General features: G+C 61.3%; 12 protein-coding genes and 3 non-coding genes across 15 annotated transcripts; 5 read left to right on the top strand and 10 right to left on the bottom strand.

Annotated features, from left to right (window-relative positions):
- Positions 1-33: 33 nt before the first annotated feature.
- Positions 34-577, bottom strand: AMSG_10117 (uncharacterized protein; the record flags this gene model as incomplete). The annotated part of the gene is made up of 2 exons (XM_013898239.1): positions 329-577; positions 34-195 (listed from the first exon to the last, which is right to left on the bottom strand). Exons 1-2 carry the CDS (start codon positions 524-526, stop codon positions 34-36), a joined length of 360 nt encoding a protein of 119 aa, XP_013753693.1. The 5' UTR covers positions 527-577.
- Positions 578-1,496: 919 nt separating this feature from the next.
- Positions 1,497-2,768, top strand: AMSG_12323 (uncharacterized protein). Its single transcript, XM_013898286.1, has one exon. The coding sequence runs from the start codon at positions 1,805-1,807 to the stop codon at positions 2,432-2,434; it is 630 nt and encodes a 209-aa protein (XP_013753740.1). The 5' UTR covers positions 1,497-1,804; the 3' UTR covers positions 2,435-2,768.
- Positions 2,769-3,306: 538 nt separating this feature from the next.
- On the top strand, positions 3,307-5,273 carry AMSG_10113 (uncharacterized protein; the record flags this gene model as incomplete). The annotated part of the gene is made up of 2 exons (XM_013898238.1): positions 3,307-3,316; positions 3,355-5,273. The coding sequence occupies 2 exons, from the start codon at positions 3,307-3,309 to the stop codon at positions 5,271-5,273; spliced, it is 1,929 nt and encodes a 642-aa protein (XP_013753692.1).
- A 19-nt stretch (positions 5,274-5,292) lies between these two features.
- Positions 5,293-6,855, bottom strand: AMSG_10112 (cytochrome P450 CYP86A34; the record flags this gene model as incomplete). The annotated part of the gene is made up of 2 exons (XM_013898237.1): positions 5,293-6,701; positions 6,852-6,855. The coding sequence occupies 2 exons, from the start codon at positions 6,853-6,855 to the stop codon at positions 5,293-5,295; spliced, it is 1,413 nt and encodes a 470-aa protein (XP_013753691.1).
- A 326-nt stretch (positions 6,856-7,181) lies between these two features.
- On the top strand, positions 7,182-7,254 carry AMSG_20071. The gene has a single exon. It is a non-coding gene; the product is annotated as a tRNA-Ile (tRNA).
- A 119-nt stretch (positions 7,255-7,373) lies between these two features.
- AMSG_10111 (serine/threonine protein kinase) lies at positions 7,374-13,414 on the bottom strand. The gene is made up of 2 exons (XM_013898236.1): positions 7,479-13,414; positions 7,374-7,440 (listed from the first exon to the last, which is right to left on the bottom strand). Exons 1-2 carry the CDS (start codon positions 13,208-13,210, stop codon positions 7,386-7,388), a joined length of 5,787 nt encoding a protein of 1,928 aa, XP_013753690.1. The 5' UTR covers positions 13,211-13,414; the 3' UTR covers positions 7,374-7,385.
- A 325-nt stretch (positions 13,415-13,739) lies between these two features.
- On the bottom strand, positions 13,740-13,812 carry AMSG_20070. Its single transcript has one exon. It is a non-coding gene; the product is annotated as a tRNA-Ile (tRNA).
- Positions 13,813-13,831: 19 nt separating this feature from the next.
- Positions 13,832-13,904, bottom strand: AMSG_20069. The gene has a single exon. It is a non-coding gene; the product is annotated as a tRNA-Ile (tRNA).
- Positions 13,905-14,769: 865 nt separating this feature from the next.
- Positions 14,770-15,731, bottom strand: AMSG_10110 (uncharacterized protein). Its single transcript, XM_013898235.1, has one exon. It carries the CDS (start codon positions 15,634-15,636, stop codon positions 14,785-14,787), a length of 852 nt encoding a protein of 283 aa, XP_013753689.1. The 5' UTR covers positions 15,637-15,731; the 3' UTR covers positions 14,770-14,784.
- A 730-nt stretch (positions 15,732-16,461) lies between these two features.
- Positions 16,462-17,553, top strand: AMSG_10109 (uncharacterized protein; the record flags this gene model as incomplete). The annotated part of the gene is made up of 1 exon (XM_013898234.1): positions 16,462-17,553. The coding sequence occupies one exon, from the start codon at positions 16,462-16,464 to the stop codon at positions 17,551-17,553; it is 1,092 nt and encodes a 363-aa protein (XP_013753688.1).
- A 36-nt stretch (positions 17,554-17,589) lies between these two features.
- AMSG_10108 (uncharacterized protein) lies at positions 17,590-18,955 on the bottom strand (the record flags this gene model as incomplete). Its single annotated transcript, XM_013898233.1, has 2 exons — positions 17,590-18,587; positions 18,897-18,955. 2 exons carry the CDS (start codon positions 18,953-18,955, stop codon positions 17,744-17,746), a joined length of 903 nt encoding a protein of 300 aa, XP_013753687.1. The 3' UTR covers positions 17,590-17,743.
- A 1,090-nt stretch (positions 18,956-20,045) lies between these two features.
- AMSG_10107 (uncharacterized protein) lies at positions 20,046-20,753 on the bottom strand (the record flags this gene model as incomplete). The annotated part of the gene is made up of 1 exon (XM_013898232.1): positions 20,046-20,753. The coding sequence occupies one exon, from the start codon at positions 20,751-20,753 to the stop codon at positions 20,046-20,048; it is 708 nt and encodes a 235-aa protein (XP_013753686.1).
- Positions 20,754-21,241: 488 nt separating this feature from the next.
- AMSG_10106 (inositol monophosphatase) lies at positions 21,242-22,201 on the top strand (the record flags this gene model as incomplete). The annotated part of the gene is made up of 1 exon (XM_013898231.1): positions 21,242-22,201. One exon carries the CDS (start codon positions 21,242-21,244, stop codon positions 22,199-22,201), a length of 960 nt encoding a protein of 319 aa, XP_013753685.1.
- Positions 22,202-22,243: 42 nt separating this feature from the next.
- AMSG_10105 (uncharacterized protein) lies at positions 22,244-24,443 on the bottom strand (the record flags this gene model as incomplete). The annotated part of the gene is made up of 2 exons (XM_013898230.1): positions 22,305-24,443; positions 22,244-22,276 (listed from the first exon to the last, which is right to left on the bottom strand). Exons 1-2 carry the CDS (start codon positions 24,357-24,359, stop codon positions 22,244-22,246), a joined length of 2,088 nt encoding a protein of 695 aa, XP_013753684.1. The 5' UTR covers positions 24,360-24,443.
- A 290-nt stretch (positions 24,444-24,733) lies between these two features.
- Positions 24,734-26,012, bottom strand: AMSG_10104 (uncharacterized protein). The gene has a single exon (XM_013898229.1). It carries the CDS (start codon positions 25,910-25,912, stop codon positions 25,055-25,057), a length of 858 nt encoding a protein of 285 aa, XP_013753683.1. The 5' UTR covers positions 25,913-26,012; the 3' UTR covers positions 24,734-25,054.
- Between the last annotated feature and the right edge of the window lie 405 nt (positions 26,013-26,417).

Raw genomic sequence — 26,417 nt, 5'->3', positions numbered from 1 at the left:
GGGGGGGGGGGGGCGGTTGCGCGTTGTCATCGCTCAGGGGGCCCATCTCGAACTGTCAAGTCGTAGGAGTGGTGAGCTCGGCGCGGGCTGGATGTCAGAGCTTTCCTGGGCGGCGACGTCCTGGACTTTGAGCTGGTGACCCGGGCGATGGGGCGAGAAGAGGGCGAGTGGCGGAGTCGGTCCGCGGGCGCGACGCTGGCCGTGGCAAAGATGGGTGAAGCGGGGGTGAGTTGTGCCACGACGGCCCATCGGTATTGATCCACAATCGAGTATAGTCAGCCACAGCAAGATCTCGAGCTTGTCTGCCGCCGCCAAGCAAGAGCGCGACGGCGATGGCAGTGCTTGCCATGCCCACAACCGCCACCCAGAACCCGTCACGAAACGACGAGCCTGCGGCGGCGTGGGTGATAGTCGAGATCGAGTAGACGCCGAGGGCAAGAAAGAGGCCAATGCCAACTGCTGTAGCGAATAGAGCAGCAGCAGCCACAGCAGCAGCAAGGCCAAACGATCGGACATGAATGGGCATCGGCTGCTCAGGAGCGCTCGCAGCGACGAGCGACAAAGCTGAGGCAACCAAACTTGCCAGCAGACCGATCCACAAGCCAACCATTGCCGCAATACCAGCCGATACAAGAGCATGAGCATTGCCTGCAAGCGGAGTGAGATGTGGAAGGAGTTGATGCGATGGCGATGGCGATGGTGATGCCGATGATGCCGATGATGCCGATGATGCCGATGATGCCGATGATGATGCCGATGATGATGGCGATGATGATGGCAACAAATGCAAGGCAGATAAAATGGTACATGTGGGGAGAGGCGAGGTGTGTGCACAGATGACTCGTGTGCCCCAGGTGGTAGGCACGGCCCCTGCCTGTGGAGTGGTGGTGTACCACGAGTGTGAGGCGAGGGCGTAGGCATTGGCGGCCACAGCCAGGGCGAGGAGTGCCGCAGACAGCCGCAGACAGGCCACCAGAGCCGGCAAGTGTGAGCAACATGAGCGGGAGGTGAAGTGAGGTGAGTATGGGTATGGGTATGGGTATGGGTATGGCGCACCTGTGCAAACTCTCATCGGCATGACAGACGATACGGCGGGGTGATAGCGCGGACATGGAGGCGCCGTCAGGGCCAGTCTTGGCCCGCTGTAACAACTCCTCCAAAGCTACCACCACCAACTGCTAACCACATCTTGGAATCTTGGAAGACTCGTCACGTGGCGATCAAGCTGCGATCTGCAGCCTCTGCTACGACGGCTATGATCGAAGCCACTGCGCGTCGCTGCTGAGCTGAGGTGATCCCTCCCCGCCATACCTACGCACATGCCCACATGCCCCCCCCACACACACACACGCCCAACCAGTCGCCCATCATCAGCGATCCGTCATGTGGCGATCAAGCCATGAGATCAACCGAGCAGTAGCGCTCCACTTACGATCGGCCGTCGCCTTCCGCCGTCCGACCATCGCCACGACGACCACCACCACCACCACCACGGCCACCACCCGTCTACTCCTAGGTAGAGGGTCGGTCACATGTCGGGAAGGTGCGCTGTGTGCCACACGGCGCCACCTCGACATGCTACGGCTTTTATGCCCTGCTCCCATGGCCTCTGCTTCGCCTGTGTCGCCCGCTGGACCGCCGCCTGTGCTCCCTCTCCTCCGCCCTGTCCGCTGTGCAAGTCCCTTCCAGATGCCTTTGTCCTTGTGCCTGATCTTGTGCCTGAGCTCGAGCTGGATACGGCAACGATGATGATGCGGCTGGAGAGGACGAGCCCGCTGAAGGGCTCGATGCCGCTGACGCTGAGATGATCTTTGGCGTTGATGCCCTGATCCGGGCTCTGAAGCTGGTGGGCGAAGAAGTGGCGGTGGTCAAAGAGGGCGAAGAGATCGATGGGGATGAGGGGAATGTGGTTGGGCTTCTGGGAGCTCTGCTGCGAGAGGTCGGGGTAGGTGGGGTGGACGGGGATGGAGTCGGGGACGGGGATAGTGAGGTGCCGGATCTGATGGGCCTGGATCATGCCTTCTTTCTAGGCGAGATCGAGCGGCTTGTGGACGGGGCCGAGAGCGCGCTGAGCCGGCTCCGCCGACAAGGCGATGCGCGGAGCGGCCGGATGCGGTTTGGCTCGGTCTGGCAGCAGGACAACTACGAGACGCTGGGAGACATGGTCGCCGCGCTACACTCGATCCAGGCAGAGCTGCTAGAAGCCCAACCCGGAATGGATCCGAACGAGCTGCTTGCCACTCTGTACGGGTACGAAGACATGCTGGTCATGCTGCGGACAAACCCGACTGGAAGCGGCGGAAGTGGTGCCCCGCGAATGGCCGAGGCTCCGCTGTTGTCTGCCGCCGATGCTGAGTACTATGCCGGCGACGAGGACTCTTGCGACGACGCCGAGTACTACGAGTACTACGGCGATGACTTTCAGGCATGGTGACCTCGCTGCCGGCTGACTACCTCCGCTTGCCTTGCCTTCAGCTACACGCAAGGGTGACTCGCGCAGCGTGAGCAGCTGCTAGAACATGACTGACGGCTCAATCAGAACCAGCGACAGCAGCTCCAGCTCGCACCGGGCCGCCATCTCAGGCCGCATCAGCACCAAGATCAACACCAACCGACGCCAGCGTCCGCGCCGACTCTGTTCCACTCATCACCGCCATCTACAGCACAACCTCACACTCAATCACACAACAAGAATCAACGTGATAAGAGCCTTGCCTCTTCCCCCATACGCATCCCCATCATCACACTCCCAAACGCCGACCACTGCAGCCGGCAGCCGGCCGCCGACCGCCGACCGCCGACCGCCGACCGCCGACTTTGCGCGCCAGGCCATGACACCACCAAGGACGACCACACCACGACGACGACAGGCCAAAGCGGGGACAAGCCGACGACACTCCACCCCACCACCACCACCACCACCACCACCACCACCACCACCACCACCACCAACACCAACACCACACATAGACATAGACATAGACACATAGCTACATCCCTCTGGATATGGACGGAAGTCACCGGAGCTCAAGAAGCTCTCCTCCGGGAAGAAGGTCGGGAACTCTCGTCGTGTGCCAAAGAAGAAGGTGGTAGTCCGAAAGCGGACCAAACGGAGGCTGGCTAGCACAACAAGCACCACATCGGCCACTCGCAACCAGAGCCAAAGCCAGAGCCAAAGCCAACGTCAAAGTCAAAGTCAAAGTCAAAGCCAGAGCCAGAGTCGGAATCGGACGCGTACTTTGCCTCATCGATCGAGTGGAACTGCTGCTGCCGTATCATCGGCAGCTATCGGTCGAACTGGTGGTCATGTCCGTCCGTCATCGTCATCGTCATCTGCTGCTGCTGCTGGTGGAGGTGGTGCTGCTGCTGGTCCTGCTGCTGCTGCTGGTCCTGCCAATGAGCCGTCCTCCAGCGCTGACAACATCCGTGTTGTTGTCCGCATCCGGCCGTATCTGACGTCCGAGGCCGGCGAGGAGACTCAGTGGCTGTTTGAGTCGGACATGTGCATTGCTGAGGCACATGGGCGGCGGTATGGGTTTGAGCGTGTCTTTACTCCGTCCGACTCAACCAAGACGGTGTACGAGGCTGTGGCGCGGCCGATCGTGAGCTCTGTCCTCCGCGGCTTCAATGGAACGCTCTTTGCCTACGGCCAGACTGCGTCGGGCAAGACGTACACCATGATGGGCGAGAGCCAAAATCCAGGCATCCTTCCACGGGCGGTCCAGGAGGTTTTCGCCGCCATTGCCGCCTCGCGCGACACCCTCTTTCTTCTCCGCGTCTCCTACCTCGAGATCTACAACGAGGAGGTCAACGACCTGCTGCGCCTCGATGGACGCGACCTGGCCATCCGCGAGGTCGACTCGGCCTTTGTCGTGCCCGAAGCCTCCGAGATCATTGTCAAGTCGGGCGAAGACGTAATGGAGCTTGTCCGCCAGGGCGAGGCCAACCGGGCGGTCGGCAAGTCAAACCTCAACGAGCACTCCTCACGCTCGCACACCATCTTCCGCATGATCATCGAGTCGACTGCTGCCGGCGGCGACGCGACGCCCAAGACCGAGCCGCCACGCGGAGCGCGGGCTACCCCCTCGCGGCTTGGCCGGTCATCGTCGTCGGCGAGCATGCTGCAAGGAGACGCTGTCAACATCTCCGAGCTCAACCTGGTCGATCTCGCGGGCTCGGAGACTCTGACTGAGCGCTTCGGCTCGCGCCAACAGCGCGAGACCAAGTCAATCAACCTCTCGCTCACCCAGCTCAAGTCGGTCATCCAGGCACTTTCCAAGGGCGAAGCCTTTGTGCCGTACCGCAACTCGTCGCTAACCAAGATTCTGCGGACCTCACTCGGCGGCAATGCCCGGACGGCGGTCATCTGCACCGGCTCGCCGGCGTCGGCCCACCACAAGCAGACCAAGATGACGCTTCTGTTTGGCACAATGGCCAAGCGCATTGTCAACTCGGCGCGGATCAACCTCACCTACGACGACGACAAGGCCATGATCAAGCAGTACCGCGCACAAATTGCCGCGCTCTCCAAGAAGCTTGCCGCCTTTGACTCGGTCCAGGCCCAAAAGGCGCGCCTCCAGGAGGCCTACCGTAAGCTTGAGCGCGAGGTGATGCAGCTCCGCGACGGCGAGCGCGAACGGCAGTCGCTCACCGACCAGCTCGGCGAGATGAACTTGGTCTCGTCGTCGACGCTAGCGCACGCTGCTCCCGGCGGCGACCCGTCGGACATTTCCGACGCCCAGCTGCAATCGCTCATGGACCAGCTGACCGGCCTACAGGAGGCCAACTCCAAGCTGGCGGCCTCGCTTGCCGAAGTTAAGGCGACCAACGAGGTCAACACCCGCGCGCTCACCGCTGCTCAGGCCAAGCTCAAGTCGCTGCTCGGCTCGGGTATGGACCACGACGCGCTCTTGCTCTGGCTCGGCGAGCTCATCGAGTCGTACGAGCACCAGATCGCCGAGCTCCGTAACTCGAACCAGGAACTGCTCTCGCTCAAGGTGGCCCACGAGATGGAGGCGCAGGACCAGCTTGCGCTTGCCAAGCGCCAGCTCAAGCGCGCCCGCGCCGAGACCGCCGCCGCCGTCGAAGCCCGCTTTGCTGCCGAGCAGGCCCTCGTCACCGAGCGGACCTACTTTCACGCCAAGCTTGCCGAGCTTGGCATCGCGCTGCCGCCCATACCCTCAGCCTCGGCAGCTTCGGCCTCGTCCAAGTCAGGCGGTCGGCGGCCGCGCCACGACTCGGGCGCGTCGTCATCATCGTCGATCAATGCGTGAGCCTCACCCCAAGCTGCTTTTATCGCTCGCGCACGTTCATCGGAAGTCCGTTGGCCATGGCGAGCGTGATTTGGGTCGCCGGTCGGACGTCGGCGCCCGGGGCAACGTCCAGCACAAACCGCTGGAGCAAGTGGACACTGCACGCCATAATCTCCTGGTACGCCATGCGCTCGCCGAGGCACGACCGCTTCCCGGCGTTAAAGGCAATGAACTTGTACGCCGACGGCGGCTCGAAATCCGGTTCGAGCCACCTCTGTGGCCGAAAGCTCGCTGCGTCCGGCCCCCACAGCGCCGGCAGCCGGCCCATGACGTACGGCATGTACACGATCCACACGCCCGGCGCCACTGCCGCACCCGAGCCCGGTAGGACGTCGGCCGAGACCGAGACCTTGAGGTCGCGCGGGACCGAAGGATACAGCCGCAGCGTCTCCTTGACCGCGGCGTGGAGGAGCGGCAGCCGCGGTATGTCGCCATACGCCATGTCGGCCCCATCGAGCACCTCGTCGATCTCGGCCACAACCTCGTCCCGCACCTGAGGATGCATGGCGAGGAGGTAGAAGAGCCATGAGAGCGCAGCACCGGTCGTGTCTCGGCCGGCAATGATAAAGTTGACGACAAGATCTCGCAGAAAGAGAAGCTCCTCCTCGCGCCCGGCCTCGTCGTCAGGCCCGTGCCTCAGCGAGTCCGGCCGGAGCGACGAAGCCTTGAACAGCTCAATGATCGACGCGCCTTGCTGTCCATCCGCAGGCGGATCATCAGAATCGAGAACCGCCGTCCGGATGTAGTCATCAAGGACAGCGAGCTCTCGCCGCATCCGATTCTCGATCGGCGAAAGGCCAAGGTCACGCCAGAGCCACCAGAGCGGGGTGAAGCCGCGCATGAGGCAGCCCCACTGGAGGTAGTCAAAGGCGCGCGCAAACGGAACATCACGGTTCTCGAGCGAGCCGATGTCCTTGGAAAAGGCGATGACGCCAGCAGAATCGAGAGTGTACCGGTAGAAGACATCATGCATGTCGATGACTGCATGATGACCAGTAGCAGCTGTAGCGTCAAGCAAGCGGGCAACCTTGCGGGCGTGAGCAAGGAAGACCGGGACCATGGTCTCCTTAAAGTTGCGGACATGAAAGAGATGCGATGCAATTTTCCGCTGACGATACCAGGCCTTTCCATCCGAGTTGAAGATGCCACCACCCAGGAGCTCATTGACGAGAGCACCAAAGGTCTCGCCCTTGACGTAGTTATCAAAGTTATCACGAAGGACATGCTTGACATCATCTGGATGAGTAATGCCAACAAATCGCAGTTGCATGGGAAGAACCACAGTCCACGTCCAGCCAAACGAGAGCGAGCAATCGGTCATCCATTCATACAATCGTGACAAGTTGGCCAAGACAATGATGAGATTGATGAGCGGAAGGTCTGCCCAACCTGGAAGCCACCGACGTGATGGCCACCACCAGACCATAGGCAAGACGGTAGTAGCCAAGACAGGAACAAGAACCAGCCACAAGAGCCACACACTGATTCCTGTCCAACTCTCCCACCACTGCCTTGTCATCTCACTCCATTCCGACATACCCATGCCGCTGGTTCGGAGACAGAGAGTGGTGGTGCGTGAGTCCCCCCCCTTGCACGCCTGTCATCTCTGTCTTGCATCAGGTGCTCCTCGCCGCCATCGAGCTACTTTCATCTCGCCTGCCGCACGGGGGGCGAGCCAATCAGCGACACTTGTTCACCTTGCATACGGGCTACGGAGACTATTATCCATGCCGGTGGAGTCATGGCTTTCGGGGAGATACGCCCCCCCCCCCCAACTCTGTTGTGTGCAAGGTATTGAGGCCAGCAGGCTCACCTGTAGCAATGTGATGAATGTAATAAATAGTGTGAACTCCCTGCAGTCTTCAGATTGGTCGGGTAGCTCAGTCGGTAGAGCGACAGTCTAATAAGCTGTCGGTCGCGGGTTCGAGCCCCGCTCTGACCATATTTTTTTGCCTCGGCCTGAACCCTCCTCGATCGATCTCTTTCACACGTGCACACACACACACACACCATGCATGCTCCTCTTCTATGTCCCTCCCCATCATCTTCTTTCTCCACTTTACCAACATATCATCACAATCCCATTTCACCTCGGACAACCTTGAGCCGCTTGACAACCTCGCCGGCGCTTGGACGCGAGCCGGCATCGTTGGCCCAGCACGCGACGATAAGTGCGTGGAGCGGCGGGTGCTCGGCGGGAAGCCAGGAGGAAAGTCGGGCCGCCGGCCGCGGAGGATCTCGTCGATGTTGAACTGGTCGGCCGACTCGATGAGCGGCGCGGTTGTCCATAGCTCAAACATGATCATGGCAAGGGCGTAGATGTCGATGGTTGCCGAGTATCGGGCCTTGTTCCGCCTGTTTGCCCACGACGAGAGAAGCTCCGGCGGCATGTAGACCGGCGTGCCCTTGACGGTCTGGTAGACCGAGGCCACGGGCGTCCGCGACGACTTGGACGTGCCAAAATCGGAGAGCTTGCCGCGGAGCCGGCCCTCGCTCTCCTCGAGGAGGACGTTCCCGGCCTTGAGGTCGCGGTGGAGAACGCCCTTGGAGTGCATGTGTTCGAGTCCGAGAGTGATGTCCTCGACGAGGAGAACCCGGTCGCCGTAGCTCATGGCTCCCGCGTCGCCCTCGTGGTCGTTGAACCAGTCTCGGAGCGAGCCGCCCTGCATGTGCTCCATAAGAATAAAGAACGACGAGCCGTGCGAGGAAAAGCCGAGGAACTCGACGAGGTTCGGGTGCGAGAGCTTCCACATGATCTCCACCTCGCCGATGGCCTCGTCCACACGGTTCTTGCGGATCCGCATGTCCTTGATGGCCACTCGCCGCCCGTTGTACTCACCAGCGTAGACCGTGGCAAACGCCCCGCGCCCAAGCTCACGCCCAACCGTGAACGTCCCGTACTTGATCTTGAACTCGAGGTACGAGGTCTTCTTCTTCACGCCCACTCCGCCGTACTTGGACTCGATGAGCGCAGCCGCCGACGACGACTGTCCGCTTGCGCCTGCACCTCCGCTACTCGCGCTCGCGCCGACACGGCTCTTGCCAAACGTGACCTTGCGCCCGCCACCGGCCACAGAGCCTGCACTGTTGCCGCTCCCGCTCCCGCTCCCGCTGGCCCGCGACGCCTCTCGGAGCTTGGCCACGTCCGTGGCAATGACCACTCGTGAGAGCTGGCGCGGGTAGAGGATCGACGCCTTGGGCACGCTCACTTTGTACCCGAACCGCTTAAACCGTGGCGTTGTTGGGTTCTTGCCCCACTCGATGGCCTCCTCTTCGCTTCCGCTTGCTCCGCTTGTGCTCGCAGAGCTCCCGCCTCCGGCGGACGACTCGCTTGAGGCCGACTCGCTCGCGCCGTCTTCGCTCTCGCCGCTCCCGCCGTGCGCCTCAAGGAGAACCGCGAGGTCGCGGGCCCGGCGGTAGTACTCCTCGAGCTTCCACAGCTGCTCCTCGCACAGGTGCTTGACAAAGATGGAGCGGTCATGGGTCGACTTCTTGTTCTCGATCGACTGACGGATGCGCGAGATGAGCTTGTTGAGCTCGTTCTCGACCTGACCGCCGTACTCATCGACGACCCTCTGGAGGACGTGCGAAAGCTGCTTGGAGGCCTCGAGCGTCGAGTCAAAGACCCGCCGGATGCCCTGGTCAAAGGCCTCGCGGATGCGAGCGGGGACAACTTCGTAGGTCGAAGCCTTGTTCTTGCGGAGCCACGGGACCGGAATAAACTTGAACAGCCACTTGACGGCCCACGCCCGGGTTGTCGGCTGCTCGAGAAGCTTGAGCGTCGAGGCCTGGATGCCCTCGCCAAACTCGTCGAGGTCCGGCGCGTTGATCTCCGGGAACTCGATGTTCATGGCGAGGACCCGCTCGAGATCGTCCTCGTACTGGCGGAGATGCGGCTTGAGCCGCTCCTTGACCATCTGGCCGATGTTGTAGTTGATCTTCTTGGTGTTGGTCAGGATCTTGTTGATAATGTCGGCTTGGACCCGCGACGCGGCGCTCTTGAAAACCTCAGTTAGATGCTCGATGACCTCCTCGGCCTCTTCTTGCGACGCGAACGAGAGCGGCTCCGAGCCGGTAAAGATGGCGGTAAACTGGGTGACGAGGCCCTCCTTAGCGCTCGGGCCCTCGCGGAGCGTGGCAATGACCTCCTTGACCAGCCGCAGCATGTTCGCCGGGTTGTCCACAATGTGGTCCGACGCGCTCTCGATGGCGTCGAGAATGAGCCACGGCAGCCGCTTGAGCGCCAGCTCCACGGCTGACTTTTTGATGTCGACAATAGCATTGCGAATGTCGTCGTACGCCGAGGCCGAGACAATGAGGAACGACTCGAGCTGCGCGACCGACGCCGTCACGGTCCCGATCTGGTAGTTGAGGTCGAGCTTGAACGAGTCGGCAATGGCTTGGCACCGTGCGAGCGACTGCTGCAGCGAGATGACGCCGGCATTGGTGTAGCAGTGCCGGAGCATCGACTCAAGCGGCTCGTTGAGCCGCGAGCTCCGCCACACCGCGTCCACTCCCTGCCGGAACCGTGCCACGTCGTTGATCTCCAGCATCGACGGGTACACCTTTTCGTGCGACCATGTCTCGCCCCACGCAATCCGCGCAAAGTCCTTCACCCACCCCATCTCGTCCGGATCAGGCACGTACACTTCGTCGTCGCCGATAGCGCTCCCGTCTGGGTTCGACAAGTACTGCCTCGCCGTGTTGGCAAACTGCGCGTACTTGGCCGAGACCGGGAAAATGTTCTCCCGCGCAAAGGTCGACGAGCCCGAGCCAAACACAATGTTGCGCTGGATGTAGTCGCGGAGCTGCTCCTCGTCCATGTCGCCTGACGCCGTGTTCCGCTGGTCGTACTTGTTGACAAACATATAAACCTCCTGCTGGAGGTCAGCAGTCGCCTCGCGGACCATCTCGTTGATCTCCCCCTGCTGCTTCACCGCCAGCGCCGCGTAGTTGAGCACTACCGCAATGATCGACGCCTGTTTCAGCGTCCGCCGGACCACCTCGCCGAGCCCTGCCATGCCAAACTCGTTGGGACCCGGCGAGTCGATGAACGAAAGCCGCCCAAACATACCCGTCTCGGACATGACCGCAAACTGGACCTCGATGTGCGGCAGATCGTGAAGGTCCATGATGCGCGCCAGTGGATTCGCACCCTCCAATCCCAGATACTCGGCAAGCCGCACCACGTCGTTTGCCACCACCAGCGCGCTCTGGATCTCCTCAACACCACAAATCGCCGCCACACTAAACTGGATGGCGCTATCGTTCGAGTAGATGAGCTCGAGCAAGTCGTCCATCTCCTTCTTGGACGTTGCCAGCCGCGAGTCGAGTGAGCTGAGGTGTGACTTGATGGCGGCGACTGCAGCTCGCAGTGCCTCCACGCACGCCGGCGGAAAGAAGAGCCGTGGCACCTGCACGCCCTCGACATGGGTGATGATGGTCGGAATGACAGTCATTGCCGTCGCCCGAGATGGGCAAATGTCGCAGCCCACCAGCCCGGAAATCGTCGACGACTTGCCGGCCTTCATCAGCCCGACCATGCCTACGTACGTCGACGCCGTCACCACATCGCTCGACAAGTCAAGAAGTTGCGACTTCCACCGATCCTGCTGCTCCTTGATGTCTGTCGCGTCGTCGTCGCGTGCCACCGAGTCGATGAGCGAGTGCAGGTGCGAGACAATGAGTGTGCCCTCGCGCTGCCAGTGCACAGACCGCAGCTCGAGCTCGATCTCCTCCATTGCCATTCGTGCCTTGCTCAGCTTGGCCGCATGCGACTTGATCTTGAGCCCAAGCTTGGCCAGTTTGCCCTCGTTCTTTTTCTTGGATGACTCGCTCTTGCTCGACGCAATCTTGGCCAGCAGTGCAGACTTGAGGCTGGCCATCTCACTGTTCTTGCTCTCCAGCTTCTCCAGCAGCGCAGCCTTCTCCGCCCGCCGCTCCTCCAGTCGCTCTCGCCGAGTCAGCACCGCCGCCAGTGCCTCGGCGCATGGGTGCGGTGGTCCGCCCGAGCCGCTCGCCCGCCCACTCACCGCAGTCACAAACGCGCTCTCGCCTTCAGCGCCGCTCAACGGTATTTCCGCCTTGCCTTCGTCTCCGCCCTGCACCGGCTCGGCCCCGGATTGGTGGTGGGATTCGGCCTTGGTGCCCTCACCACCGCTTGCGCCGCTTGCGCCGGCCGTGCTGCTGGTGCTTGCAGAAGCCGCTGCGCTGTTGGATGCCTCGGCATCGGCTCCTCCTCCGGCTCCGGCTCCAGACCCGGCTCCGACACCAGTGCCACTCCCGGCTAGTGTCTGGTTGTAGGCCTCGATCTTGGACCCGTCGCTGGCAGCTACGCTCGTGTTTGCGCTCGCGTTCGGACCACTCATGCCAGACATGCCGATTGTGCTGCTGGTCGTGGATGCGCTGCTGCTTGCGCCTCCGCCTGCCTCGCCGTCAGCGCCACCTTCGCCCCCAGCCGCACCTCCTGCCCCCGGCCCAAATCCAGCATCAGCCCCGGTTCCAGCTCCGTCTCCGGTCCCGGTCCCTGGCCCAGTCGCTCCCGCAGCTCCCAAACCCATGTCGCCAGCAGCAGCACCTTGCCCGTCAGCGCCGACCCCGTCTGACTTGGCTGCGGCAAACGAAAACGCGGGCGTGGTCGACGCCGTGGCCGAGTTTTCGGGCCCGGCTGACGCTGCGGCCGCGGCCGTGCCGTCGCCGGATTCGCCGACGTCGGCGTCGTCGTCGTCGGGATCGGCGACATCGGTAAAGAGTCGGTTAAGGTGAGCGGTAGTGATCTTGCCAGTCACCGGATCGACGAGGATGCAGCCGTTTGTCACGCTTGCGATGTGAGCCTCGTCGAGCTGTGGCAGCTGAATGGCCTCTTCGTGGTTGTCGATGAGGGCACCGAGGCGGCGAGCCGTCGCCGGCGAGAACCGGTACCGGCTCTCGGGTGCCTTGGTGAAGGAGAGCAGGAACTCGGTGACATCCTTGATGCAGAACTGCGGGATGTACTGGGTGTAGTTCTGGAGCTTGGGCGAGAACCGCTGGAGCTGGCCAATGAACAGCAGCGCCACATCGCGCACGTCTGCCACTTCGCTCGTCAAGTGCATGTGGAGGTGGCGAAGGTGGAGCGGCTTGATGTGCTTGTTGAACGCAGCCTGGAACTGGTCGTCCTGCAGTAGCCGGACAAGCCAAGCAAGCGCGTGGCTCGCCGACTTGCCGGTCAGCTCTTCACGCATGGCCTCGCTCCACACAGTGTTGCCCGACGCAAGGATGAGTCCGAAAATGATTGGTGTTGCCGAGGACTGCACCGCCGACGCGTCCGATGTGCCAAGTGGCGAGCTGGCCTGCTGGCTCGTCCAGACAGACGCCAGCCGGTCGATCGCCTCAATACTCTGTGGATCGGCTTTGAGCCGCCGCACGGTGTGGAGGACGGCGTCAGTCGGCGTCAGCATCTGGGTCATGATCCGCAGCATCCGCTCGGTCGACACCGGCACCGGCTCGACACACACCATCAGGTTGACTTGGCTCTCCCTTCCCACCACCGACCCAAGACTTGCCTCGTCTTCGGTCATTTCAATCCGCTCAGTGGATTCGGAGGCCTTGTCAAACTTGAAGACCGCCACCGCAGTCGGGCTCCTTCGTCCCGCGCCGGCACCACCGCCTGATCGGCGCCCTGAGCTCTGCACCTGACTGGGGTAAAAGTGGTTGGCGACAAGTTCACCAAAGAGCGGGAGCGGCGTCGATCTGTCCATGAGGAAGGTTGTCATCGAAGCCGATGGATCCGTGTAGTCACCATCGCCACCACCGCCACCACCGCTCGGCCTTTCCCTGCTCGGACCCGATGCACCAGCCGAGACGGCAGCTCCCGAGCCAGCACCAGGTCCCCCGGGAAGGAGAGCAAAGACATGAACCATGACATGGTCACCTGAGACCTCTTCCTTGCCCCCTCCTTGCACATCCTTGCTGCGACTCCCCTTGTCGCCCTTCTCACCCTTCTCGCCCTTCTCGCCCTTCTTGCTCCCCTGGACCTCTTGCTTCTTCCGGCTCGGCACCTTCGGTCGCTCTCCGCTCGCCGACCCAGTCTTAGCTCGTAACCCACTCGCCGCCGATGACGACCCCAGCATGCTACTGTCAAGTGTGGTGGGGAGGAATGGAAGAGAGAGAGGTGGAGAAAATGAAGACTCGTGTGGCTATGCCTGCCATGCTCAGGTCTCTGCCGTTGTTGCATCCATTGTCCGGTCACGTGCCTCACTCTCAGCAAACTTGTCGTGGCACATGTCAGTTTGCCATTTGGTGACAAATCAGATTCGAGTTCCGTGAGCAAGATCAAAGGGGAGAGGAGAGGGGGGGTATGGGATGAGGTATGAAGAAGAGCAATGGGGTGGTGAGGGATGAGATCGGGACGTGAAGAAGAGGAGGGTGTTGGCAAAGGCAAAAAAAATGTGGTCAGAGCGGGGCTCGAACCCGCGACCGACAGCTTATTAGACTGTCGCTCTACCGACTGAGCTACCCGACCAATCAGTTGTAGAAAAATATGGTCAGAGCGGGGCTCGAACCCGCGACCGACAGCTTATTAGACTGTCGCTCTACCGACTGAGCTACCCGACCATTTCTGACAGCAGCGGCCGGACCACCATACTTGATGTGTTTACTGCATTGCCCAAGTGCGTCTCAACGTCGTCCCGCCTAGAAACTGCATGCGGTGGCTGTGAAAGGGCATAGGACTTGCAGCGTGTAGTACAGAGCGAGACATCGATGCTGGGCTGTAGTAGATGAAAAGCCGTGGTGGGAACACCCTGATTAGCGATGGAACGAGGCGATCAGACCGTGTCTGCAAGCATCGCGATGGCAGACACAAGACATTAGTTGTAGTAGTGATAGAGGCCTGCATGCCTGACGTCTAGCCGGTAAAGACGGTAGACAGGTGTCCATGTTGCGCGTGAGCTATGTGGATGTGGCGGACTCGTCGCAGTCTCCCGATAATGAAATAACAAAAAGTCATTCAAAGGCGAAGCACAAGCGATTGATACAGTTGGGAGATGGATGGACAGCGTGGACGGGTTGTATAGATGACAACAAGCATCTTGACGAGTGTGGAAGGCATTTTGTTGTGCGTGCCGTGTATGTGTGATGTTAAAAGCGTGAGACGAGAACGACAGGAAAATGCTTGATCACTGATGTGTCTTGCTGCCATCAACCACGCACAACAGCATCGACATCAAGTATTTGACCAATAGGCACCAGGAAGGCAAGGAGTACTCACACTGCACGTGTATAGTTGTATTCAACATACACCAGATGTCTCCGATCAGTAGCTTTCTCCGTCGCTCCACCCTGTATGTTGGCTTTGTATCCAGCTCTCAAATCACGGACACGCTCTCCGCCTGCTCCCTCCATGCTACCGATCACGCCACTATGGTTCTCCCCCCTCCACACCACCACAACTGCTTGCCTTCTACCACTACAGCACTACGTCTGGCCGTTGCCTTCAATCCTGCTTGGTCTCCTCGACCTTTCTCTCGGACCCAAACGACCGCATGAGACGCTGCGAGTACTGCACAAAGGCAACGGTGTTGAAGAGCGCCATAAAGCCAACAGCAAAGACGATAACCGAGAAGATCTGGAACTTGGGCATGAGCGAGATGACGGTCCAGTGGACGTAGACCACGTAGCCTGTTGCCACCGTTGCTCCGAACCGGCACGGGATCCAGAGGAGGAGAATGAAGGCAGTAAACAGTTTGTGGCCGATGGACCGCTCCTTTCGCGCATTGGTGTAGTACGTCAGGATGTTGCCGACAACAGTTGGGATGTGGTAGAGGTACGTGACGGCACCGATGCCGACAAAGGTGCCGGTGAAGAGGACCGGGCCGTAGGTCGAGAGGGCCACCACGTGATGGGCAAAGAAGATGATGTCAAACTCGCCCTTGTAGTAGACCATCCAAAACATGTCATAGCAGTAGTAGCCGACGTCGACAGAGAGGAGAAGGACCATGTACCACGAGGTGGTAGTCACAGGATCGACGAGGATCTCGGGCGATGCGTAGACCATGATCCACAGCGCGAGATATGGAGCTGTGAGCGAATGGATGCACGAGCGCAGCTCCCAGTGCATACCATACAACGCATCCTGGTCAAGGATACTAAGGGCTTTGAACCGAGGCTTGATCTTCCTTGCCGCGTCCTTCTCCAAATCCCCACTCCGCCATGGGATCCCGGTCACGGCCTTGATCAACCACGCAATGACGGCATAGACGACAAAGCCCGCCACGGTTCCAACCAAACCAAACTCAAGTTCATGTCCAGGCCAAGGGTGTGCATCACGGTTACGAACAAACTCCATGCCAATTCTCAAATACTTATGTTACCTCTCGCTCTTCCCTGCCTGCTCCAACCTGTCCGGCTCCTCCACTCTCTCCTACCGCTCGTCCAAGTGACGTGTCCGTGGCAACCGACGACGACGACGACGATGCTCGCTCCATTGCTCGCTCATTTTTGGCACTCTTTCCCTCGCAATCAATGGCTTGCTTTCTGTCTGGGATCCATCACTTTAGATGACAAGCATCTGTAACCAATGAATGTGATGGTTATCGTATTTATGTCCCTCACAATCATTGCCTGTTCATTGTCTCCATCGGTCAATGGCTGCTGATGCGTCTCCCGCGCTGCTTTTTGTTGCTTGATTGGCTCCTTGTTATTTGGAGTTGATGATGTGGATGATTGATTTGATGACCATGCAGCCACGCACGCATGCACGCACACACGCATCCACATACACATGACCAGCTTTGTCTACACATGTTCACGGTAATCTTGTCTGTCGTCCATGCAGGCGTTAGATACACCCCAATCGATGATTGAGAGGACCCGATCCTGACACGCGTCGTCCCGCGTCGTCGAGCAGTGCGTCGCCCTTGAATGAAGCTTGTGTGCGAGACTGCTTGCGCAGCCGTCGTATTGCTCAAGCATGTTTTGTCTGGCGATTCTATCCTTTCTACCTCCCCCCCCCCTCCCCCTCCCCCTCCCCATCGCGGTCTGTCGCATCTGCGACGTTACCGTGCCATCCGCGGTCAAAGGAAAAATGGAGTCCAGCGTTCGCCAAGCACCACAAAACTGGCGACGATTTCGGCCGCCGCAAGCACACACCACAACCGCACACTCAAAAGACATGAACAACATGAACAAGATGAACAACAACAACAAGATCACCGACAACAAGTCGTCCACACTTTCGCCTGCCTTTGCTGCCAAGATCGCGGCTGCAGGCCCGGCCAAGCTCTCCAAGATGCTGGCCAACACGTCCAAGCGCCTTAACAAGGCTCTCGATGCCGATGCCCCGCCCAAGCGCATCGCCCGCATCGAGGAGCAGCTCGAGGCCATCCAGGCCGCCCTTGATGCCCACGCCACCGAGGCCACATCTCTCGAGGCTCCGGTCGCTAACGCTCCGCCCAAGATCCTCGCCCGCATCCCGACCCTCGCCACGCCGCGCCTTCTGGCGATGCTCGCCAAGAAGTCAGCGGCCCATGACAAGGCCGTGGCTAAGGGCAAGACTGGCAAGATCGCTCGTCTCTCTGGCATCATTGCCGCCATTGAGACCGAGCTTGCCATTCGTGACGGGTCGATGCCGCTCTCGTCGTCGTCGTCGTCGTCGTCGGACTCTGGCTCGGCCTCGATGAACATGTCGGCCAGCGCCTCGGCCTCGGCCTCGGCCTCAACCTCGACTGACCTTGATGCTGAGGACGCCAACGATTGTGACGAGACCAACCCGATGGCTTGGATTGTCCACGTGCCCATGCATGTTCTCTTCCGCGTCAAGTCGCGGAAGGCTGCCAAGGCCGCCGCCCTCGCTGCTGCCGGCGACGCCGAACGCGCCTCTGCCATCCAGGCTCACGTCGACGCCGTCGACGCCGAGATCGCCGAGCGCAAGGCGTCGGGTGTCGGCCCGCGCAACGTCGCTGCCAAGGCTGCTGCCCTCCTCGACGCCGGCGAGCCCGTGCCGGAGGCCATCCTCCGCCGTCTCATCGCCGTCTCATCGGCGCGCGGCCGCAAGTGCGGCAAGTTTGGCAAGGGTCGCAAGTTTGGCCATCGCCACGGCCGCGGCCCGCGCTTCGGCAAGCATGCCCATCGCCACGGCCCGCCGCATCACGCGCACCACCACGGCCCGCCGCACCACGCGCATCGCCACGGTCGCGGTCCCCGCTTCGGTAAGCATGTCCATCACCACGTCACCGTGCAGTTCCTCCCCGGCGAGTCCGAGTGAGGCATCACTGTCCACGGCGCGTTTCCGAGACATTGCTCCTGCCGCACCTCTTTATTACCATTGACCACATTTGTCAAGAATAACAACCATTAGTTTTCCAACTCGCCACTCCTGCCCAACACACGCCATTCTCTCTCCCCCATCTCCCCCACTGCCTCGGCCTCTCATCAATCACAATAGCGCTGAATGCTCAGAAGTCTTCATCACTTGCGTCATCGGACCCGCTGTCGCCTCTCTGATCAACAACCTCGTAGTCCTCAGCCATGAGCTCGAGCCAGATCTCGTACTCATCAACAGCCTCGGTGCCAAACACGTACTCGCGCTCGGCAGTGGCAATGGCAAAGACATGCCGCCCATCGCGCTGCCGCCCGCGCGCATACACGGCTTGGACTGCGATCTCGTCAAACGAGACCACTCCGCGGCGCTTGCCTCCGCGCCTCGGCTTGTTCGTCCAGCAGTGAATGCCGTCGTCATATAGCTCACACCAAAACTTGTCCCACCGCGTCCCGCTCTTCGACTGCTTGTACAGCCATGCCTTGTACAAATCGAGCGAGGCGTTTGTCAGCGACGCGAGCGTGTCAGTCCGCGTCATCTGATGTGTCGGCGCACGCTTGGACCGTCCACTATCACTTGCTGCCACTGCCGCCACCGCTGCCGCCGGAGGCGGCGCGCCGATCGGCGCCAGCCGTCGCGGAGGCGCCGGCGAACGCGATCCTGACCGCCCTCCGCCCGCCACCGTGCCCAGTGCAGACGGTGACCGCGACGGAGTGCGCGACGGGGTGCGCGACGGCGTACGACCTCCGCTACCTCCGCTGCCATGTGGAATCGGCGGCGGAAGCTTGGACGTCCACGGCTTGGGCTTGGGCAGCTTGGCTGGATCTGGCAGCCTCGGTCCGTCATCCCACCTGCTGGGTGGCGGCGGACCATCGTGCTCTCTGCTTTGCTTCTTGGTCTTGGCTTTGGCCTTCTTCTTGCTCTTGTCTTTTTCTTGGGACGGTCGCGGCCGCTCACGGTCGCCGCTCCTACCAGCGTCACTCCGGCCGCCACTCCGGCCGCTACTCCGGCCGCTGCTTCGACCACCGCTCCGTCGGCTGCGGTCAATAATGGCTCCACACGGACACTGAACCTGACTCGCACCGGCAGGGAACTGGATAACCCCACCACACGTCCTACATGGTGCCTGCTTCAGCTCGCCACCACGTCTACGCCTGCCTCCACCCTGCCCACTACCGTGCGGCGGCTCCTGTCGCCCACTGTTGCTGGCTCGGCTCCGGCTCCGGCCTCCCTGCCCACCGCCACCATGCCTCCGCGAGGGAGCCTGACGATGCTGCTGCTGCGGATACTGTTGCCCGCCGTTCCCGTAGTAACCATGTCCGCGCGGTCCGCGCGGCCCAGCAGCCATGCCATACCTACTCGGCGCCTGATTGGCGTGGATCGAGTTGTTGTACGCCCCCGCCTGTGGCTTACGGCTCAGCTCCAGCACCTGCCCACACGGACATGACACAAGTGGAGCGTGCTCGGGGCAGTTGAGCACACCACGGCAGGCCGGACACCGCACCTGTACGCTCCGCTGACGCCGTCTACCGAGCAGACCCATTCTCACAACGACTCGAGATCAAGTCCAACAAGATAACGACAATCGAGCAGATCAAAGAGACCGAGAGACCGAGAGACCGAGAGAGAGAGAGAGAGAGAGTACGTCGAGATTGCCTGGATCTGAGCGCGTATCAGATGACTCGCACCAAGTACCTCGATCGATCGATTGGTCTGTCTGTCTGTCTGTCAAGGACACGAGCTGATCACTCAAGTTGATGATGATGATGATGATGATTATTTGGAGGAGAGTTCTCACGCTTTCTCCCACTCAAATGCCTTGTCTCGTTGGATGTGATGTGATCGTTGTCTTGCCACTGTCAGCACCAGCTCTGTCGCCACTGTCAGCACCAGCTCTGTCGTCGTCAGCAGCCAAGCGGCACGCGCGAGCAGCCCACTTTCAGCCGAGTGGTACCTGGGCAACTCTTACCAGCTCTAACCGGTCCTTGTCACCACCTCCAACTCTTGCAAGTAGAGGGCAGTATGAACCTCTCACTATACTCTTGGTCCTCGCCCCCTTTTCCCGTCTCGTGGGGGGGTTTTCCCCCTAAAAACCCCCCCCCCCCCCCCCCCCCCCCCTCCTCCTCTCCCCGCAGCGAACTCGATCGGAACCGGCGATGGACGACGGATGGTTGGCCGGTGATGGGGCGGCGTGGTACACGGTGGATAAGGATAAGGGGGATGGGGATGGGGATGGTAAAAAGGTGTTATAGTGGGGTTTGTGGTGGTTGTGGTGGTGATGGTGGTGGTGGTGGAGGGGGGGGGGGGAGGTGGATCAGATCAAGCTGGTGGGCTGGTGGAGGACGCGTGTGTGTGTGTGTGTGTGTGTGTGTGTGTGTGGGATGCAATACAGATCATGGGTGGTGGTAGTGAGGGTTGGCATCGTTTACCCACAAGATTCACATGCCGGGCATGCCGTTGCTGCCGCCACCACCGACGGGACCGTCCTCGACAGCCGTGCCCGGGAACCACTTGTCGAGCAACTGTTTGGCTTGGTCGCGCATAGCCGGATTGGCCGACTTGGCATGGCGCTGGAGTAGCGACTGCATGGCCGGTTCGGGCTCACCGCCCACGGCCTCGACCATCTGGGCCATGCGGCGCACCCCGTCGCCGGACCCGACGCCGAAATAGCCGTCGAGCACGGTCCGGATCCACGCCTGGTTGACCTCGCCGGCACTGGCAACCAGGCCGTCGAGCACTTCTGCGGCAGCGTCGACATTCGCCGACTTGACATGAGCCTGAACCAGCGGCGAGATGGGCAGCGGTGAGATGTTGGCCTGCTGGAGACGATCGACCAGGGCCTGCATCTCCCCCAGACGGCCGGCCTCCCCCATGGACTTCATCAACGGCTCCAGGCTCTTTCCAGACAGCTCGTTCGCCGGGAAAGCAGCCAGAAGACCATCAGCATACTCTTTTGCCTTGTCAAGATCAAAGTTTGCCAAATGAGCAGCCATCATGGCTTCCCACGCCTTTGTGGGTGGAGTCTGACCATCCGCTTGCAGCGCCTCAAACAGAGCCACAGCACCGGCCACATCGCCCTTCTTCCCAGCATTCCGCAGCCGCTTCAAGGTGGTGATACTCCGAGAGAAGACCATCATCCCGCCCATGACCTTCCATCCATGCCGTCCATGCCGTCCATTCCCTCCATCATGCCGCATCGCTCCTCCACCTGTCCGACCGCCACTTCCAGTCGAACTGGCGAGACAGGCCAGACTTGCCCGACTCGCCCGACTCGCCACCTTGCCCTGACTCGCTTGCTGCACCAGTGCCACCCCCATGGTCCTGGTACACATGGTAATCATCCGAAGCATGTTGAAGTTGGGTCTGTCTCCCTGTCTACTGCTCCTGCCCGTCTCCTCGTTGTCGTCCATATTGACTCGCCGTGTCGCTGTCGCTCGGCTGCCACAGTGACGCGCACCGAGACGTCATCAGCCTCTGCTCCCCCCCCCCCCCCCCCCCCCCACCCCAGCGGCAGCCATGGCACATATCGGCCATCTACCGACACAGATCCACCTCTTCCGCACTATCCTCGCCACACTTTTTCGTTCGGTCTACCTTCCACAACCTGAGCCACACTTCTCTCTCTCGTCTTGCTATGGACATCGCCACCATCGCTGCCGCACGCGATCTGCTACTCGCCGCCCTTCCAACTCACAATCTCCCAGCGATGGTTCCTCTCACCGATGCGTGCGCCATTGTCACCACTGCTGCCGACATCGCCACCTTTGCCGTCACCGCTCTCCTTGATGGCCAGGCGTCTGCAAGCAACACTGCAGCAGCGTTCAAGTCCTCCTCCATTGACTTTGCCACCGAGACAGATCTGTCTATTGAGCGCATGGCCTTTGACACCATCGCCGCCCGCTTCCCGCACCATCATCGCATCGGCGAAGAGTCCGCACCGTCGTCGACCTCGGCTGCGTCCGGCGACACCTTCTTCGGCCCATCTGCCATCACTTGGGTCATCGATCCGGTCGATGGGACAACCAACTACACTCACGGCTTTCCCTTTGTCTGCATCTCCATCGCCGTCGTGGTAGCTGGCGAGCCGCTCGTGGGCCTTGTTGCGGCACCCTTTCTCCGCGACGGCCTCTACTTTGCCTGGCTCGGTCTGGGCATGCTCCATGGCTCGACATGGCTCGTCCCGCTTGCTGACCGCCCCACCCCACCGCCTACCACCATTGCTCAAGCTCTCATTGCCACAGGCTACTCGTACGACCGCTCGCATACAGCTCTTGCCGCACAGCACGCTGCAGAGACCGCTCTCGCAGGCGACCCAGATCCCTGCCGCGGCATCCGCAACATCGGCTGCGCAGTCATGGCCATGACTCTCGTTGCCACGGGCGCTCTTGATGCCTACTTTATTCATGGTCTGCACATCTGGGACATGGCCGCTGCCGTTGTCTTTCTCCGCCAACTCGGCGCTGTCCTCTACTCCACCGATGGCTCGGCGTTTGATCTCTGCGCACGCAACTGCCTCGTCGCTGCCACGGATGACCTCGCTGCTGCCATTCTCCCTTGCCTCACTCCGCTTGACGTTCCGCGTGAGATCCTCTGACATCTATTTCTGCCGCTCACTGCGCAAGCGCGGCTGCAAGCGCTACCACAGCCGGAGCGCTTGTCGCTTCTTGCGCTTTCGCCACAGCCTGCGCGGCAATTACAGCTCGTGCTGTCTCGCCAGCGTGGTTCTCGTCTGCGCTTGCTGCCGGCATCCAGATCGTGCCTGCCACCAGGCTCGCGGCCTGTCCGAGACCGGCCGCGGCTGCACGGAGACCAAGCGTCACCCGCTCCGCCGTCCCAAGCTCGGCCTCCTCCTTCAGCTCTGCTCGGCGAGGCACTGGCTCGGCGAGCGCAGCAGCAAAGACCTCCACCATCCGCCCGTGGTCGCTGCCACTGCCAAGCTCCTCGGCGAGCGCTGCTTGTGCCTCCTCCACAAACGCCGCCACCGCGTTGGCATCGCCTTTGCTCCTGTCCCCGCTGATCACGCTGCTGTCTTCCTGAAGCAAAAGCGCGACCACGTCGGCAACGTCCACCAGTGGCGTCTCAGCTTGAGCCACATACGCCCAAACCAGTCGCAGCAACTGCGCCTGTCGCACCGTCACCTCCCACTCGTTGCCATCGTCCGCAGCCGCGACATCCGTGGCACTAGCCGCCGCAATCACTGCCGCCAGCGTCGCTTCGTCGAGTGGGCACGCAATCGTCTGAAGTTCAAGCTTCAGTCGCACCGCCGCCAACTCTTCCGAATGCGCCACAAAGTTGCTAACGACGACGGCGAGGAGCTCGACCTGTGCCACCGTGGCCACGTGCTCGTTGCCGATCGCCACAGCTTCGGCCTCGCTCGCTCGCCACGCCGCGTGGATACGTCGGACGAGCGCCGCCTCGAAATCACTCGCTACCACGTGCTCGTCGTCGCCCGTCTCGTCGTTGCCACCAAGGAACTCGTGCTCGTCGCTCGAGTCCGACTCGTCAAAGAAGGCCCCGCGCCGTGGGCTTCCGTCGTGGAAGCAGAGCAATGTGCTGAGTCCGTCCTCGGCCCGGTGTTCGCGGTAGTACCGCCGAATCTGAGCCGGTGTCCGGGTCGGGATGAGCGACGAGAGCATGTACCAGTCCTTGCCGAGGAGCGGAAAGTACCGCACAAATGCCGCCTGCTCGTGAGGGCTCCATATGCTTGGTAAGACCGGCAGTGCCATCGGCGTGTCGATGTGCGCCGGCAGCCGCCGCGGCACCGGCTCTTCCTCGCTCTCTTCATCGGACCGTGTGCCACTCACAGTCCCATCTGTCGCCGTCGCGTACTTGCGGACAAAGGTGAGCTCCTGAGCCACTCCACGCTCCCATCTCCCGCGGAACAGCGAGCTGCCGTCGTAGTACATGCCGATCCCGTCCCGCCGACCGCGGTTCCATCCTCCGACATACACCCGCCCGTCCGGCCACCGATACGAGCCCTGGCCCTCGCGCTTCCCGTTCCGCCACTCACCCTCGTAAACTCCACCGCCCGGCGGTGCATACACGCCAAACCCCTCGCGCCGCCCGGCTGCGTTGCGCTCACCGTCATAGTAGGCCTCGGCCTGCGATGGCGACGACACCATCGACACCTCATCGGTCACTGACCGGGCCGGAGATCGGCCCTCAGCTTCCGCGGCAGCAGTCTCCAACGTCTTTTTCCGCCTCCGCCGTCTCCGCCTCCGCGGCTGTTCCTCTCGCCGCTGCTGCTGTTGCTGCTGCTGCTTCTTGCCCTCAGTCTCCGCCTCTGTCTCTTCACCAGTGATCTCGGCCGCCAGCACTCTCAGCGAGCGCGGCGACCCATCAGAGAGTGGCGAACTACGCCGACCAGACCCTGCCATCCCCACAGGTGACCGCGACACCGACCGTGACCCGACCTGCAGTACCCCGTTGTGCTCCAACCCACTCTCGGGACGAACGACAACACGAGTTCCCACCGAACGATACGGCACATACTCGAGCGTCCGACTCGACCGCCGCTCTGAGGCCCAAGTCTCTGCTTCATCTACTTCTCCATCCCATAACGACGTTGCTCTCTCCCCCCACATCCTTGCCGAGCCTGATCTCCTTCCCAAGTCTGCCATCTTGCCCTCGGCCGCGATGGCCTGAGAATCCTCCTCTTGGCCTTGCCGACCATTCTTCGGCTGCGGCGTGAGAAGCTGCTGACTATCTAAAAAGGTAGCCTTCAAGCCTTCCAATGCCTCCACTGATCCCATCGATGCCCCTCCAGACTGAGTCCCCGACCGAGTCCCCGACCGAATCCCTCTCCGACCGACCGACACACCAGACGCTCGCTCTCGCTTCCAGCCACTCGGACGCCCAGCCAGCGCCTACCATACCCCCCCCCCCCCACCCAAACCCCCCTTCTCCCCATGAGTCTCTCTCTCTCCCTCCTACCTCCATCACTCCTTCCAATCCGCTTGCCTACCATGGCCTGTCAATCAGAGTCGACTGTGCCCAGTGTCAGGCAGTCGGCCAATCGGCCAGTCGGCCTGTCGGCGTGTCCACTCCCCGCACCGCTTTGATTGGCCGCCCGCTGCAATGGTGGCCAATCGGGCCCACCCTGACCCATCAGGCTCCAATCACATTCGCAACACATTCATGTACTGTGTGATACGGCTCTAGCTAGCAGTAGTGGGGTCTGTTCTGACGCGACATCGCTGCCTCAGAAGCCTTCAATCGCGATTGTCACTCTCCTCGGCCCGGATCAGCTCGCCGCCGAGGGTGCCGGTGGCAGAAAGGCCGGCTACCCGGAGACGACGGATGTACTTGCGTGAGACAGAGGCGTTGCCGTTGATGTTGATGTCGGCAGCATGTGCGGTATAGGCCTGGAGTAGATGCCGCGCCCCGCGGTTGCTGATGGTGTTGTGCCGGAGGTTGAGGCTGGCGAGGACCGAGCCATGTGCGGCAACTAGCTTGGCGAGCTGCCGCGCCCCGGCGTTGCCGATGGCGTTGCGCGAGAGATCGAGTTCGACCAGGCCACGGTTGCCGGCAAGACCCTTGACGAGTGTATGCGCCCGGCGTCGTCCATGCCGTTGCGCGAGAGGTTGAGCGATTCGAGCGTCGAGTTGCCGCGGAGCGCCTTGGCCAGCGCTCGCATGCCCTCCTCGCCCATTGCCGAGTTGTTACCGACATCGAGCTGCCTGAGCGTTTTGGACCGCTTGATGCCGCGGGCGAGCGAGAGCGCACCGCGCGGACCAAAGCTATTTCCCCACAGCGAGAGAACCCGAAGCGCGCACCCACGCCGCCGCAGCATGGCGCCGATCGCCCGGATACCCGTGTCGTCGATCTCGTTGGCGCCGAGGAAGAGCGAGGTGAGATGCGCTCCGGCGTAGGCCAGATACGCCGCGCCCTTGTCACCGATGTAGTTGTGCGAGAGATGCACGTCTGTCACTCGCGGCACCTCCCTCTTTCCATCACTCTTCACCTCTCTTGCCACCTCTTTCGCGCCCTCATTTCCAATCCCAGCATTGGACAACATCAGCACTCCAGGCGGCATGCCTGTCCCCCATCGCTCTTCCGACCACTCCAGACCCGACGAGCTCGAACCCGATCCCGAGCCCGAACCCGAACCCGAACCCGAAGTCGATCCCGAAGTCGATGACGCTGTCGAGCGGCTTGTCCTTTCACCTTGACGACGAGACCTGCTCTTGCTCTTGCTCTTGCCCTTGCCCTTGTCCTTGCCCTGGCTGCTGGTCTCGGCTCCAAACACGGCTTCCAGCTGACGATGCAGCGAGGCTCTTGCACTGCGCTTGTCCCTCACAAGCATGTTCGGCAGGCTCTTCTATACACACAACGGCACCAAGTACACACACTCACACACACACACACCAACACACACACCAATAACTATGTGGTCAGAGTGCAGTATGTGCAGCTGGCTGGCTGGTTGGCTGGCAGGCTGACTGGCAGGCTGGCTGGCGGTCTGTCGGTCATCACCGAACAATCGACACAACTTCCGCCATTATCAGCTGCCAACGTTGCATTTATCGTTAACGCTCAACCAACAATCCCTCGCCTCTCACCACGCGACTCAAACTGCCTCGGATGGGAAGAATGAGCCATCATCAGAGACTCTGAGCACGTTTGTTCTCTTTCTCATACCTGATTATGTCTCTGATCAGTCTTGATTCATTCGCACTCACTCTCATCACCCTCATCATGGCCTTGATCATCCATGTCGCATACTTGCCCATCACAACGACTTGATCATCATCTCATCTCCCCCCCCCCCCCCCTCCCGCTCTCCCGCTCTTCCACTCTCTCGCTCTCTC

The sequence above is a fragment of the Thecamonas trahens genome (assembly GCF_000142905.1).
Source record: "Thecamonas trahens ATCC 50062 unplaced genomic scaffold supercont1.57, whole genome shotgun sequence".
Lineage (NCBI taxonomy): Eukaryota > Apusomonadida > Apusomonadidae > Thecamonas > Thecamonas trahens.
The sequence above is the reverse complement of the archived record's forward strand: the minus strand, read 5'-3'. Positions and strand labels throughout refer to the sequence as shown.